Consider the following 16,057-nt stretch of genomic DNA (forward strand, 5'->3'; position numbering starts at 1 on the left):
TTTGTTGATGAATACTGGTCAACATCTATTATGTACCTAACATGTGCCTGGCACTGCTTTAGACATCAGCCAAACTCCTCTGCTCTCACAGAGCTTACATTCTAGGTGGTGTGGGGTAGGCATTAGGAAAACAAAAAAAAAGATTTGAAAAGTAAACATGTAGTATGTCGGTTGGTGAAAGAAAAGCTGGGGAGGGAAGGGGTGTTGGGACGGTCTCACTTGTAAGATGACACTTGAACAGAAATCTGACGGACATGAGGGAGCAAGTCATTTGGCCATTTGGAGGCATAGCATTCCAGGCAGAGGAAGCAGAATGTGCACAGCCCTGGATTCGAAGTATGAGCAGCAAGGAAGCTGGGGAGGATGGGCAATGGGGAGAGAAGCAGGAAACGTAGTAGGGGCCTGATCTTGTTGACCCCTGTGAGGACTGTGGGTATTCCTTGGAGTGAGACGGGAAGCTACTGAAGGACCAGGAGACTGATATGGTCTTATTTGCAATTTGAAAGGGCCACTCTGGCTGCCGTGGTGAGAATATGACATCACAGGACAAGGGCAGAAGCAGGGAGACCATATCACATCCTCACAACATTTTGAAGGAAGGAATTATGAGTATCCTCATCTTACAGATGAGGAAACTGAGGACTAGGGACGATAATAATTTAAAGCTAAGGAATGAGAGAACTGGGATTCAAACTCAGGTCTATTTGACCTCAAAGTCCTGACTCTTCCTCACCACTGCAAAAAAATACAAAAACTCAAGGTCTCTTCCTGTGTTTGCCAGAAAGAAATTAAAAAGTGAAAAAACAAAAACAAAATAGATTCCAGATTTTGTCCACCAATGACCCTGTCCCCAGAATTACCCTCAGATCTGTCCCTCTAAACTTTCCTAACAGAATTCCTCAGTGCAATGTACCTAATGAAGGTGAACATTTTCTTTCTGATTTGTTGAGTAACACTAATGCAGCAGTTATGAAGCTACATTAGAATTAGAAATAATACATTATGATACTCTATCATATGCAGTGCTGTTTTTTTGTTTGTTTGTTTTGATTATCACTCAAAGACTTTTTTTTTTTTTCATTTATCTTCAGATAGAGCGGGAGGGAGAGAGGGAGGAAGAGAGAGAGAGAGAGGAACATCAATGTGAGAGAGACACATCGACTGGTTGCCACCCACACAACCCCAACCGGGGCCGGGGACAAACTGCACCCAAGGTATGTGCCCCTAGCAGGAACCAAACCCGGGACTCTCTGGTCCGTGGGCCGACGCTCTAACCACTGAGCCAAACTGGCCAGGGCTGCAATGCTGTTTTACTGTGTTCAGTTCCCATTCAATTGGTTTACATATACACTTTAAAGAGGTTTATACTTTACAGTATACGTAAGTTATAGCTAATGGAACAGATGGTTATGTGTAGTATTTGGGGTTATTTGTATTAAAAATTGGCATCAAAAATAGACCCTTAGGCCCTTGTCGGGTAATTCAGTTGGTTCGAGTATCATCCCAATATGCCAAGGTTGTGGGTTTGATATCCAGTCAAGGCACATACAAGAATCAACCAATGAATGCATAAATAACTGGAACAACACTGATGTTATTTTCTTTCTTTCTTTCTTTCTTTCTTTCTTTCTTTCTTTCTTTCTTTCTTTCTTTCTTTCTCTCTCTCTTTCTTTCTTTCTCCCTCTCTCTCTCTCTCTCTCTTTCTTTCTCCCTCCCTCTCTCTCTCTCTCTCTCTTTCTAAAAATCAATCAATAACATTTTTTTTTTTAATAGGCCCTTAAGCCCTGGCTGGTTTGGCTTAGCAGTTAGAGTGTCAGCCCGCTGACTGAAGGGTTACAGGTTTGATTTCCAGTCAAGGGCTGGGTTGCAGGTTCAATCCCTGGCCCCAGTCATGTGGGAGGCCAACCAATCAATGTATGTGTCTCACATCGATGTCTCTCTTTCTGTCCTCCTCCCCCTCCCTCCCTTTCACTCTATCTAAAAATTATTGGAAAAATATCCTTGGGTGAGGATTAACCAAAACAAAAAAAAAGGCCCTTAGAATATAATAACATTGTTTCTATAAAAGATTCAATTAGCTGCATACTTTTTACTCATAACACCTTTTCCAGAAACATAAGCTACTTGCTACAATTGCAAAGATCACCTGAATTTTGTTAAATGGTATTCCGTGCTTCAGTAACATTTTAAAGGTGGCATCCAAAATTTCTCATGTCCTTCTTGCTGACTTACCAGGATATGCTAACTTCTGGGCATACAGGAGAGCCGTCTTCTCTGACCACCAACTCATAAGATGAGTTGCAGCAAAGGGAGGTCATGGAGTTAGTAATTGGCCCACATGCCATAAAAATTGGACAGAATGCCCTCTTTAGCACAGTACTGCTACAAAGCTGACGATTGTGTCACTGGGGCATATTTTAAGAATAACAAAAACATAATAAAACTAAAAAATGCCTTTTATCACTGGTGTGCTATTTTATTTCCCCACGTATTTTAATTTTAATGCTACTATATGTTGGCGAGGCAAATCTCAGTGCGTAGAAGCTCCTAATCTGTAGACGGGCATTCTACAGATGGTTTGGCGAGTGCTATAATAGCAGTTTGGAAAAAAAAAAAAAGTGCCGTGGAAAGGCTGGGAGGGGTATGCCTAATGTCCGGGCTTTGTTGTAACCAGTAAGTCCATCATCTCCAAAATATGTTTCACTCGGTCTCTGACCTCTATGTCCTAGTCCGCCAGCTCACCTAGTATGTTCTTCCAACAATTCTTCAGCACTGTAAAAACCTCCAATGCATTGGCCTGTCATTATTTTACTATTTATCACTTTTGTCTTATTGTCCTTTTCCTCCATAGATGAATTAGGTTACATGATTGTGGCAGAAATTGTTAGTTCCCCGAAAAGAGGCCACGATGACTAGAACTCTAGCAGCCATCCTAGACCAGGAGGAGGCCATGCACTAGGAATAGCAGGGTGCTAAGCTGGAAGGAGCCTGGTTCCTAGCAACTTCATGGACTTCCAAACCCACGCTGAACAGCCTATCTCTGCACTTACTACACTTGAGAGGAATAACTTTCATCTTATTTAAGCAATTCTTCCAGCTTTCAGCACATGCAGGAAAACTTAGTCCTAACCTTCCCATTATCAAATTTATCAAATTTTCTATGTCTAGCCCTGGCCAGTGTGGCTCAGTGACTAGAGTGTCAGGTCCTCAGACTGAAGGGTCACAGGTTTGATTCCCAGTCAAGGGCATGTACCTGGGTTTCAGGTTCGATCCCCAGCCCTGGTCAGGTCACATGAGAAGCAATAGATCATGTCTCTCTCTCACACTGATGTTTCCCTCTCTCTCTCCCTTCCTCCCTTCCACTCTAAGAATCAATGGAAAAATATCCTCAGATGAGGATTAACAAAAAATTTTTTTTTCTATGTCTAGATTTATTATGCCTTCTCCTTTATCATAATAGAAGTATCCCTTCACATGTTAACATCAGCCTCTTAGCTTTTGTAGTTATCCCCTCTCATTAATCATAAATTTCTCACTTCAGTCTTTCCCAGATCTTTGCATAACTAGCTCAGTTTTTCACCCAGGTCTCAGTATAATTGTCATCTCCTCAAAAGGGCTTTCCTTGACCACCATATCTAAGGTAGCCCTAGGCCATTATCCTAGTGCATTTTATTTAGAGCGCTTATGGAAATCTGGAATGAAGGAAGGGGCATGCTATTAGAGGATTTTTTTTTTTTATCCTCACCCGAGTCTCTCCAGACCGCAGGCCGATGCTCTAACCACTGAGCCAAACTGACCAGGGTGAGGATTTTTAAAATTTATTTCATTTATTTATTTATTTATTTATTTATTTATTTTTGTTACAGATGTTTCTCCTTTTCCCCCACTGATTCCCCCCTCCCCCTCCCTCCCTGCCTTGTCCCCAGCTTTGTTGTCCATGTCCATTGTTCATGCATACATGCATATAAGTTCTATGGTTTATCTCTCCCCCCACCATCCCCTCTTCTGGGGATTGTCAGTCTGTACCCCACTTCCACATCTCTGGGACTACCCCATTCCTTAGACTGTTATGTTCATTATATTCCACAAATAAGTGAGATCATATGATACTTGTCTTTCTCTGTTTGGCTTGTTTCGCTTAGGATAATACTTTCCAGGTCCCTCTATGTCGTCTCAAAGGATAAGAGATCTTTCTTATAGCTGCATAGTACTCCATTGTGTATATGTACCAAGCATTTTTATCCACTCATCTATTGATGGACACTTGGGCTATTTCCAGATCTTAGCAATTGTAAATAGTGCTGCTCTGAACATAGGGGTACATATATTCTTTCTGATTGGTGTTTCAGGCTTCTTAGGATATATTCCTAAAAGTGGGATCACTGGGTCAAATGGAAGTTCAATTTTTAATTTTTTGAGGTAACACCATATTGTTTTCCATAGTGGCTGCACCAGTCTGCATTCCCACCAGCAGTGTACTAGAGTCCCCTTTTCTCCACACCCTCGCCAGCACTTGTTTGATGATTTGTTAATGGCGGCCGTTCTGACAGGTGTGAGGTGATACCTCATAGTTGTTTCAGTTTGCATCTCTCTGATGATTAGTGACATTGAGCTTTTTTTTATGTGTCTCTTGGACATTTGTCCTGTTTGGAGAGGTGTCTATTTAGTTTCTCTGCCCCATTTTTTTAATTGGGTTCTTTGTCCTCCTTTTGTTGAGTTGTATGAGCACTCTATATATATTGGAAATTAATCCCTTATCTGATATATCATTGGCATTTATGCTCTCCCATACAGTGGGTTGCCTTTCCATTTTGATGATTGTATCTTTTGCTGTGCAGAAGCTTTTGAGTTTGATGTAGTCCCATGTGTTAATTTTCTTTGTTTCTGTTGCCTTAGGTGATGTATCAGTGAAAATTCTGCTGTGTATGATGTCTGAAATTTTGTTGTCTACATTTTCTTCTAGGATTTTTATGGATTTATGAATCACATTTAAGTCTTTTATCCATTTTGAGTTTATTCTTGTGTATGGTGTAAGTTGATGGTCTAGTTTCATTTTTTTTGCATGTAGCTGTCCAATTTTCCCAACACCATTTATTAAAGAGGCTGTCCTTACTCCACTGTATGCTCTTGCCTCCTTTGTCAAATATTAATTGAGCATATTGCCTTGGGTCCATTTCTGGGTTCTCTGTTCTGTTCCACTGGTCTATATACCTGTTCTTGTACCAGTACCAGGCTGTTTTGATTACAGTGGCTTTGTAGTGTAACCTGAAATCTGGTAATGTGATCCCTCCAACTTTGTTCCCCTTTTTCAAGATCGCTGTGGCTATTCAAGGTCTTTTTTGGTTCCATATGAACTTTTGAAGTATTTATTCTAGTTCTGTGAAGTATGTTGTTGGTATTTTGATGGGGATTGCATTGAATCTAGCAAGGCTGGTGGACCCCACCCCGCTCCCTTGCAGGGACGGAGGGGTGCCAGGGGCCTCCCACTTATTCTACACCTCTCATGTCTCTTCACCGTGCCAGACTAGAGTCAAGCTCAACAGGGTCTTCTTTCCCTGCTGATTCCACCAAGCCTGTTCCTTTGGCTGTGGTTTCGTGGGACAATAGGTAGGGACAGTGGAAATCTCGTTCATCCATTCATGCATGTCACTAATTAGATGACGAGGCATTTGGCTACCTTAAGAGAGTCATAGTTACTCCCGCTGTTTACCCGGGCTTCGTTGAACTTCTTCACTTTGACATTCAGAGCACTGGGCAGAAATCACATCGTGTCAATACCTGCCACGGGCCTTCGCGATATTAGAGGATTTTAAAGAGGTGAAACACATATTTCAATTAGTGATCAGAGATTCAATCATTCTGCAGGTCATACAGAGGATGGGTTGGAGGCAAGGAGACCCATCTTAGGGGCCATTACAGAGGTCTACGTAATAGACCTTTATAATCAATGAGGGCATGGACCAAAGCAGTGCCTGTGGGGATTAGAGAGAGAATAAGCAACCTGATAGACAGAAAGGAAGTTGAATCAAGAGTGGATCAACTAGCATTTCTTTATAATGTGACAGTGTGTTGTGACAGAAAGAGGCTTTGGAGTCAGAGACATAAATCAAATCCTGACTCTCTACTTTCAGGCTGTGCAATCTTGAGAAGTCACTTAACCAGTTACCCTCGTTGGTAAGTAGTGATAATATCACATACTGCCTCCTGTCATTTTAAAAACTAAAATAAATCAGGTGGATTATGACAACGCCCCCCTATTATTATGGTGCCTGGCACAAAATGGAAGTTCGATAAATGTTAGCTCTTTCCCCAACCTTTCTCTTTTTCTCCAATTCAACTCTTATAGGAATCAGAAAATAGGATAGGCACATCTGAATAGAAGTAGTTATGTCTTAAGGTTTTGTCAACCAAGGCAGTTAGGCTGCAGTCAGACTATTTAAAAGCAGCTTGGGCCCAGCTGGTGTGGCTCAGTGGTTGAGCATTGACCCATGCCGGTTCGATTCCTGGTCAGGGCACATGCCCAGGTTGTAGGCCCAGTCCCCGGGGGTGGGGGGGGGCATGCAGGAGGCAGCCAGTTGATGTTTCTCTCTCTCTCTCCCTCTCCCTTCCTCTCTCTCTAGAATCAATAAAGAAAGAAAAAAAAAAGTAAAACTAGCTTGGAGTTAAGTGATGCTGTGATTGTTGATCCCTCTAGCCCTAGCAGGGAGGTAGAAGGGGATATCATAGAGCACAGAATGTTAGCATAGGAATGATAATAAAATAATAATTACATCTCAATTATACTTTAATTTCAAATATGACTTTTTATTAAGAAAATTTGTTTTTGAATAGACTCAAAATTAGAATAAAATCTCTGTAATCATCACCAGCTATAGCAGTTACCATAATTTTACCATTCTTTTTTTTTTTTTTTTTATCCTCACCCAAGGACATTTTTTCATTTTTTGGTCAGGTAGAGTGGGAGGGAGAGAGAGGAACAGAAAGAGCGAGAGAAACATCGATGTGAAAGGAACACATCGAGTGGCTGCCACCCACACAACCGACCAGGGCTGGGGACAAACCGCAACCGAGGTACGTGCCCTTAGCGGAAACCGAACCCAGGTCTCTCAGGACCGCAGGCCGACGCTCTAACCGCTGAGCCAAACAGGCCAGGGCAATTTTACCATTCTTATTTCATCTGTTCCCTCTACTCTTTTTGGTGATGTCTTTTTTTTTTTTTAATCCTCACCCGAGGACATTTTTCCATTTTTTGTTCAGGTAGAGTGGGAGAGAGAGAGAAACATCCACATGAAAGGGACACATCAAATGGCTGCCACCCGCATGACCAACCAGGGCTGGGGACAAATTGCAACTGAGGTACGCGCCCTTAGTGGGAACCGAACCCGGGTCTCTCTGGACTGCAGGCCGATGCTCTAACTGCTGAGAAAAACTGGCCAGGGTTGGTGATGTCTTTAAAGCAAATTGCAGGCATCATCTCATTTTACCCTTAAATACTTCAGATACAGACTTAAACAGTATCACACCTAATAAATTCAACAATGCATTACTATTCTATAATTTCCAGCCCCCACTCAGATTTCCCTGTTTGTCTTTCTACTGTTGTTTGAATCAGGATGTAAACAAGGCCCACAAATTGCAGTTGTATCTCATTTTATCTATTATATTTTCCCTCACTTAAAAAATATCATTTATTAGTTGAAGAAATCAGATCATTTGTCACATAGTTTTTCCCCACAGTTTGGATTTGGTCGATTACAATCTTATGGTGTCATTTTACATGGTCCTCTGTCCCTAGTAATTCTTATAAACTAGTTTTATCTAGAAGATTGATCAGATTCGGGTATCATCTTTCTTGCAGAAATACTTCATTAGGTGATGATGTGTCCTTCCTTTTATAGCATATCCAGAGGCAAATTCTTTTTTCCTTTTTTTTTGTCCTTACCCGAGGACATTTTTCCATTTTTTTTGTTCATACAGAGTAGGAAGGAGAGAGTGGTAGAGAGAGAGAGAACCATCAACGTGAAAGGGACACATCGAGTGGCTGCCTCCCACAGAACCCAACCGGGCCAGGGACAAACCGCAACCAAGGTATGTGCCCTTAACGGGAACCAAACCCGGTGTCTCTGGACCTCAGGCCAACGCTCCAGCCGCTGAGCCAAACCAGCCAGGGCTTTTTTCCCTTTTAATGATGTTAAGATAGATCAGTGAGTCTATGTATCATGAGCTCAATCTACCCTTTATGAGGTTCTCCACCACATTTCACCTTAATGGTGTGAGCAACCCTTGACATTTACCTAAATACATTATTTCATTAGGGATTGTAAAGTGGCGATTTTCTAACTTTATCTTTAATTCTGCATTTATTAGTTTTTTTGAAGAACTTTTCCTTATCAACTCTTTAGTGAATCTTAAAAATAGACTTTCAGGCCCTGGCCGGTTTGGCCCAGCGGTTAGGGCGTTGGCCTGCAGACCAGAGAGTCCTGGGTTCGGTTCCCGCTAAGGGCACATACCTCGGTTGCAGTTTGTCCCCTCGATGTTTCTCTCTCTCTCTTCCTCCCTCTCTTTCTCCTGCTTTATCTGAAGATAACAATGCAAAAAAAAAAAAAAAGATTTCCAGGAAAAGCAGGATGAATGCTTAATTCTTTCATTTATCAAGGTTAAGATTAACTTTACTTTTACTAAGTTTTGGAGGGAGATGAGGAAATTTTTTAAAGAACTTGTGTATTTGTATACAGTTGAAGTGTTTCAATCTATTGCAGTTATTATTTGATGAGTAGAAGCCCCTTTGCAAGTTGGCTCCTGAATAGCACTTTATAATTTTCAAGATACTTAACATACATTTGTCTTTAAATCTCACCAACAGCTCTGTGAAGGTAGGTGTTATCACCCAGAACATATGGCTTGAACCAGAACATGTCGTCTTGTACTTCCATGAAATATAATAATGGCTGAAAGAATCAGAGTGTTAAAGGAAGTTGGATTCTTTTTCTTTTTTTTTTTTTTTTCTGATTTTGAGATTAAACAGCAGATGCCTTTAACCAGTGGGAATATGATATAAAGCAATATACACGTTAGAAGGCATTACTTGTAGCAAACACTGTTGAGAATAATGTTATGCTGATAATACTATAACTTAGCAAATAGCCTGTCTCAACTTTGTTTGTGAAGCATTTCAATTTTGATTACTCTGTGTGGGATCTACTGCTCAGATGTATGTCATTTTATGGTCTGCTCATGTCTGGGGAGCTGGCATTACACGCTGCCTAGTGTTTTTAATTCAGAACTTCTTCTAAAGGAAACCTTAGCCTCTTATGTGCAAACCCTAGTTTTAATAGCATAAGCTATTTCTTTCTTACATAGCTTTGTGGGCATAGTAATAAAACAAATACCACAAAAATCACTGATGAGATGAAAATCGAGCTCCCTGCTTCTGTGCGGCCATGTAGGTAAAACAGTAATTGGCTCTGATAATAACTTTTGTTCTTATAAACCAAAGTCTAAATGAGAGTCACATTTGATATATCTGAATGTAATGACTATCAAAAGGAAAGAATATAAAGTTTGCATTATTTAGTGACTCAAGATAGATTAAATAAAATTGCCGTCTTTTCTTGACCAATTTAAGAAAAGTTTCTGATATTATTTCTGATATTTATCTTGCTGTTGGTAAAAAATGATCATCTTCCAGAGCATGCTTTCCTGCTTAATGGATTGATTAATTTTGGTTTTGTTTTTAAATCTATAATTGTTTTTCTTGGAAAATCTCATTACTTGTTCTGATAACACAGCGTATGCTTGAAGTATTTTCCTATACATCTCTGTAGATGTAATCTGTAAAATTGTGAGACAAATTTAGATTATGAATGTATTTGGTAGTGATTTTCAGGGAAACCATTTGATTTAATATTATTTCAATGTAGACTTCTTCATATGTTTTTTAAAGGAAAATTAAATAATGTGTGCTGCATATTAGTTTGGTATACATATACTTTGGTGCCAAAATAGTAAATATTATAATACTAATAATTTTAAAGGATGTTCCCCATGGTTTTAGAAGCCAACTAGCAAAGAATCAGTATTACAGCCTGTCACTTCTGTTGGGTTTCTGTTGATATTTTGATTTCTCACCAGAAATATCTGTGCCAGGGCCACAGAAATGTAAAAAATGGGCAAAAAACAACTGATTTTAATGCCAGTTTTGACAATAATTTGGTATTTGATTGTTTCTTTCCTACACCAGTCCTATAGGCACAGGAAGTTGATGGAGCACAATAAAACTAAGAAAACTGCTGTGGTCCACCAGGCAATGATCCGAGAATTAAAAAGTTCTAACAATGCTTAGACATGATAGATGAAGCTATTACCAGCATCGTATCCAGAATACACATTTGAAGAACACCCTAATTACAGAAATCACATCCAGTCAATATAACACATATTAGTAATTTCCTGATCCTTTGTAGAGTGAATATAATTCTGAAAGTTTAATTAAGAGAAAAACTATGTTCAGGTGTGAATTTTAATGCAAAAGGCACTCAGCTTCCATGCAAATACCCAGAGTGGTGCTCTGGTGTGGGTCAGCCACAGAAGGGAACCCATTTTTAACTGCTGGGCACAACATTATTTTTGTCACCGTGTGTAATTCAAGGAGAAAGCAATAGATAGGCCATATTTGCAAACTGTGTCCCTCAGTGGGTTAAATTAAGGGGACAGAGTATATTAGTTGGAGATTTGGTTTAAAAACTGCTATTATAAAAATAGAAGGAAGGTTTGGAGCCTGTGTTATAAAATAACTAGCCAGCATACATTCTGTAGATATTTTTGTAGTCTTCCCCTTCACTTCGACCTTAGACACAGCCCATTGATGAATGCTTAAAATCAAAGAAATAACTGGATCATGAACTAATCTCTCTGGTCCCTACAACCATGATAACAATTGCATCAGCCAGCCTCCGAACAAAACACTCAATTGAAAGGAAATCAGGTGTTTTAATTGCTTACAATGCCTCCTTTTAAAAGTTACAAAGACCACATATTTATAATTCATATGAAATGTCCAGAATGGACACATCCAAGAGGCAGAAAGTAGATTAGTAGTTGCCAGGGGCTGGGATGGGGAGAAAATGGGGAGTGGTTGATAATGGGTTTGAGGTTGGTTTTTTTTTTTTTTGAGATCATGAAAATGCTCTGGAGTTAAAGAAGGGTGATGGTTGCCCTGACAAGGTGGTTCAGTTAGTGAGGCTCAGTTGGTTGAGGCATCACCCCATACATCAAAAGGTGGCGGGTTCGATTCCCAGTCAAGGCACATACATAGGTTTCGGGTTCAATTCCCAGTTGGGGCGTGTACAGGATCAACTGATGTTTTTCTCACATTGATGTTTCTCTCTTCCTCCCTCCCTAATTCTTCCTCCCTCTTTTCTTTCCTCCCTCTCTTCCTTCCTCACTCTCTATGCTTATAACATATCCTTGGGTGAGGATAAAATAATAATAATAAAAATAAATAAAGAGGGGTGATGGTTGTACAACTTTGTGAATATGATTAAAAAAACACTGAATTACACACTTTTAAAGGAGTAAATTTTATAGTATGTGAATTATATTTCAATAAGAAAGTCACAAGACTTCAAAAACTGTTGGAAATACCATACTTTACCTTTTAGCATTAAATCATAGAGTGCCAAAGCAGGAAAGGGGTATGTGGGGAGGGTGGGGGGTAGAGAGGGTGTGTGACTAGTTCTTCAAGGGACCTTCAAGTCTAACTGTCACATTTGAAAAATAAAGAAACTGGCTTCTGAAGAGGGAAGTGACTTACCTAAGGTCATATGCAGGCAGTCCAGGGGGAAGCAAGACTGGAACCCAAGTCTCTGGACACTATCACTGTGCTGCCTACACTGCTGGTTGCTAGTTAAGCATCTCAGCTGTAACTAATTTGAATTATTTAAAATGAGGAACACGTGGTTCAAATGAGATGCTTTTATTTTTTTCTAACGAAATCATGCACTTTTCTTATAAATAGCAAATTCTCTGTAAAGGAGTAAATAAATTTGTTGTGGTAAATTTACCCAGTCCAAACGGAGATTTACCTGTACAAGTCCCTTGAGGAAAGTGCCACATTAACAGACCAAGGGAGCCCTCTACCTGTGTGTTTGGAGTATAGATTTCACTGGCAAAATCCTTGACCTGGAAAGCTAACAATAAATCGAGACCAGGTATCCTAGTCCTTTGTCCACCTTGGTTGGCTTCTACCATTATTTGTGAGAAAATGAATGCTGTCTGAAGAAGTATTTGTGTGAGCACTAGGATACATGGAGGAAAATCTGCAAAAAGTTGCTTTTCTGTGAATAAACAAGAACAATTAACAGCAGAAATAAAAGACCCAAATATATATGTATACACACATATATTTTTTTCCAGTGAGAATTGCATGAAAATAATTCTTTTCAAAGAACTTTATACTCCTCTGAGAATACAAAATGTTAGTAGGCATGTTTGTTCATCCAGCATGAAAGTTTCATTGTTTCTTTGTTTCAGCCAAAGATAGGGTTGAATGTAAAAATCATGCAGGATCCTGAAAACATCCACCACAGAGCTGCTCTAAATGCGAACTATGGAATCAGTTTGCCATATAATAATCAGAGAAAAGCATGTGTAAGTAATGAGTTGTTTTAATGAGCTCTTAATTTTTTTTAAGGAATTAAAAGTCATACATTATAATGTAGATTTTAAGTAAAGATTTTGATCCTTTTGTCCTTAGAATTTAATGGAGTGGTTTTCATTCTGTTTATAATTAGAAATGATTAAAACATGCAGACCTATTTTTAAAGGATCCATTGGTAGCTCATTCAAATTTCTCTATTTTATTTGATGTTCCTAAATAATCTAGTACCATAATTTTAACAAGGATAAGGGAATTTAACAACAAAGAGAATTAACAGAGAAATTTTAAATGTTTTATATCTTTGATAATAGGCTTACTACCAGAAAAATCAAAAGGAAACCACAGCATAGTATCGGCTTCAATGGTGTATACTCATACAATACACAAAATTTAAGAAAATTATTCTAAATCTGAAGCAAGCAGGGGTTAGTTTTTTAGGTCAGCAAAATGATGAAAGGGAAAATAATCAAGCAGTGATTGCATTGAGGGATCTCAGAATCTGTGCCTATTTTTGCCACTGACTTTCTGGTAAGTGTCCCAAAGCAAGGATTGGATTCTTTCTGTATTGTGGGTTTTCTTAGGAGAATTAAGAGTAATGCTTCACTTAATTGGGAAATTCTTTCATTTGCGATCATTTCTTATACTGTAAACAATTACCGAGGTGACATTTATACATTTAAAAATACATTTTTAACCTTTGGCTTTTCTCAAAGCTCTTAAATGTATACTTTGATGAAATCAAAACTAAAAACTAGATTAATTTTAGAATTAAATTGCAAAACCATTTCTAACCAGCATAATAGCCTCTTAGATTAATCTTCCAAATGACCTGCATAGACATTTTCAACTGCCTACTTCATTCACATAACCCTGTAATATATTTTTTAGTTTCTTTATATGTGCTTTATGTTATTCTAACAGGTTTGGTTTAAGAGCAGTTTATCACAGAAATACTTGTACAGCCTAAGAAATAACCAGAAAGTTAGATATTTTTATTCCTGCTGAAACTTTATTTAAAACGTCACTGTGAATAATGTGAAAGGATTTTTATCTGCTCCCATGAGCCCAAAGCACTTGAAATAAAAATATTATTTCTCTGGCTGTAGAGACAGAAGCAGATTTCTCTCTCGTTGTTGGTTTCCCCCTTCAGTCTAGAATCAACATTGGCTTAGCTGGCGGAGTGCTGAGCCTTTGCAGCCCAAGGCGACGGCTGCATCTCTGCAAACTTTTCCTGATGAGTACTGAGGTTTAAAAAGGCATAACTCCAGATTTACAGGGGATTATGCTTTGCTTTAATGAATCTGAGTGAAGATTCAGACATCAATAGGAATTCAAAATTATATCCAAAATTTGGGGTAGAATCTTAGTCATTTATTATATATTTTTTCTATTTTCCAAATAGGCTACGTGCCTTAGATATTGTGCCCATGTCTGGTGAACACAGAGGACTTGTCTGACATACAGATAATGTATGCTCATTTATTGTATTGAAAATCCCTTTTTTCCATAAAACTTGACTCCATAAAACTCTGCACCAGAGCACGTTAAAATGTATATACATTAGGTACATTTTACCCAAATTGACTATTGGCATTTCAGTCAAAATAGTTGACCCTATCTTTTTACGTTGAAATATGTAGATATGACGGCACTAACTGAAAACAGTATTTTCATTTTGGATCTATAAAACAGAAGCATTATGCAAAAAGCCCTGTGAAAGAAATACTCAGGTGTTTGGTTTTAAACAACCATGTAGAGCACTTGGGAATAAATACAGCTGTGATTTACCACTTATAAAACTGTTTCTGAGAGCACTTACCCAAACTGAAGCGGTGTGTCTAGTGCTGTGATGTATAGTGAGTTAGAAAAGCAGCATCAAGGCTAATGGCTCGTTAGAACTACTCGAAACACTCAAAGGGCATTATTATTTGGCTGCTGAGGGCCATGTGTTTCCCTACTTTTGAAACTTAAACAGCTTGTCAAAAGCCTGTAAATAATCTTGGACGTTTTCTGATGGAGCAAACTTGAATATATAGCCAATTTACATTATTAGTTCTTAGAAACTGGTATTTTCTACATTTTGTGAAGAGGTGTATCCTTCCTGATAATAGGGGCTAGTGTAAAGATTTTAGTGTGTTGAAAACACATATGCCCCAGACGTACATATACACGTGCACCCCACAAAACTGCCCTCTGTATGTTATATCCTGTTAACTCTATTAAAATCAATTTACAACAAAATGTTAAAAGTGAAACTTACTGATGATTTTTCCAATATCTTAAGTGTGTCAAATAATGATAATAATAATGGTAATTCACTGATGATTTTTCCAAAATCTTAAGTGTGCCAAATAATGATAATAATAATGGTAATGAACCCTCTGGCAGGTTTTTGAGAAGAGGCTTGTAGACATGGGAAGACAAGAAGAAATCTCTGATATGTTTGTACCAATTGACATTTAGTTCCAGTTAGACATTCCAATGCAACACATTAAAAGATACACAGAAAATTTGACTTTGATTTATTTTTTTTACATAAAGATGGTTTCTTAAAAAGCTTGAAACATGGATCTGTTAACATGAATTTTAAAAGAACGATTATGAATGCATAACAAAATAGCCAAACAAAACATTGCTTTGAATTGCTGCACAAATAACTCTGATTATAACTGTTATGACCTAGAAAAGAATCATAAAAACATTTTTCTTTTTGGCAAGATATGAGTTGCTGTAGAATTATACTAGTTCTTTGGTTCCACTTTCCAAATAAATAAATATATAATGCAATGTAAACTTAGAATCCTTTATTTATTCATGAGGTTGAATTTAATACCATTATGATTTCTAGATTTTATGAGTCATATGTTATGCAGTGTTTTTCACTAACTTAGTTGGGTAGCAACCACACTTCACAAATCATGGTTTCATTCTTTACTGTTTCACTTGGGGTGTACATAGAGATCTCTCTCACTGAAAGCACATTCATTTCTGAAATGATAAAGTAATGGAAAGTGAGGCAATTGCGTTAATGTCAAATGATTAGAAGAAGCACCAGAAGTAAGGGGCGGGGGTAAGGAGGAGGGGGTTGGGAAAGAAGGGCTATTTCAAAACATGATTGTGTTTTAAGCCCATGCATATGGCCACAATTACAGTCACAACATAATTTGGCAACGGTAGCAGAATTAGATTTAAACAAATTGATGTTACACTGCAGTAATTCAGAATGAGCTTGTTGCATTTATAAACCATAACAAGAAGCAGAGTGAATTAATAAACCCTTCTTGTCACTAAAAATAAAAAAGGGAATAATTGCTGAGATGGAGTTAGCTTAACAGATGACTATAGTCAGCATCCTTTCAGCCTAGATATGGGAAAGTGAAGGTCACCCCCATCTCAGAT

At 38.4% G+C, this 16,057-nt stretch overlaps 1 protein-coding gene across 1 annotated transcript in view; it reads left to right on the forward strand.

The window, feature by feature from the left end:
* The window catches only part of LOC118642574 (IQ domain-containing protein H-like), a 41,220-nt gene extending 25,769 nt beyond the window's left edge, over window positions 1-15,451 (forward strand). Inside the window, exons 5-6 of the mRNA XM_036280456.1 lie at window positions 12,532-12,648; window positions 15,056-15,451. Coding sequence (XP_036136349.1) covers window positions 12,532-12,648; window positions 15,056-15,121 — 183 coding nt within the window. The 3' untranslated portion in view covers window positions 15,122-15,451. The remainder of the gene's footprint in view (window positions 1-12,531; window positions 12,649-15,055) is intronic.
* The last annotated feature ends 606 nt before the right edge of the window (window positions 15,452-16,057 follow it).

This window comes from Molossus molossus, unplaced genomic scaffold (assembly GCF_014108415.1).
Source record: "Molossus molossus isolate mMolMol1 unplaced genomic scaffold, mMolMol1.p scaffold_m16_p_1, whole genome shotgun sequence".
In the NCBI taxonomy this organism is placed as follows: domain Eukaryota; kingdom Metazoa; phylum Chordata; class Mammalia; order Chiroptera; family Molossidae; genus Molossus; species Molossus molossus.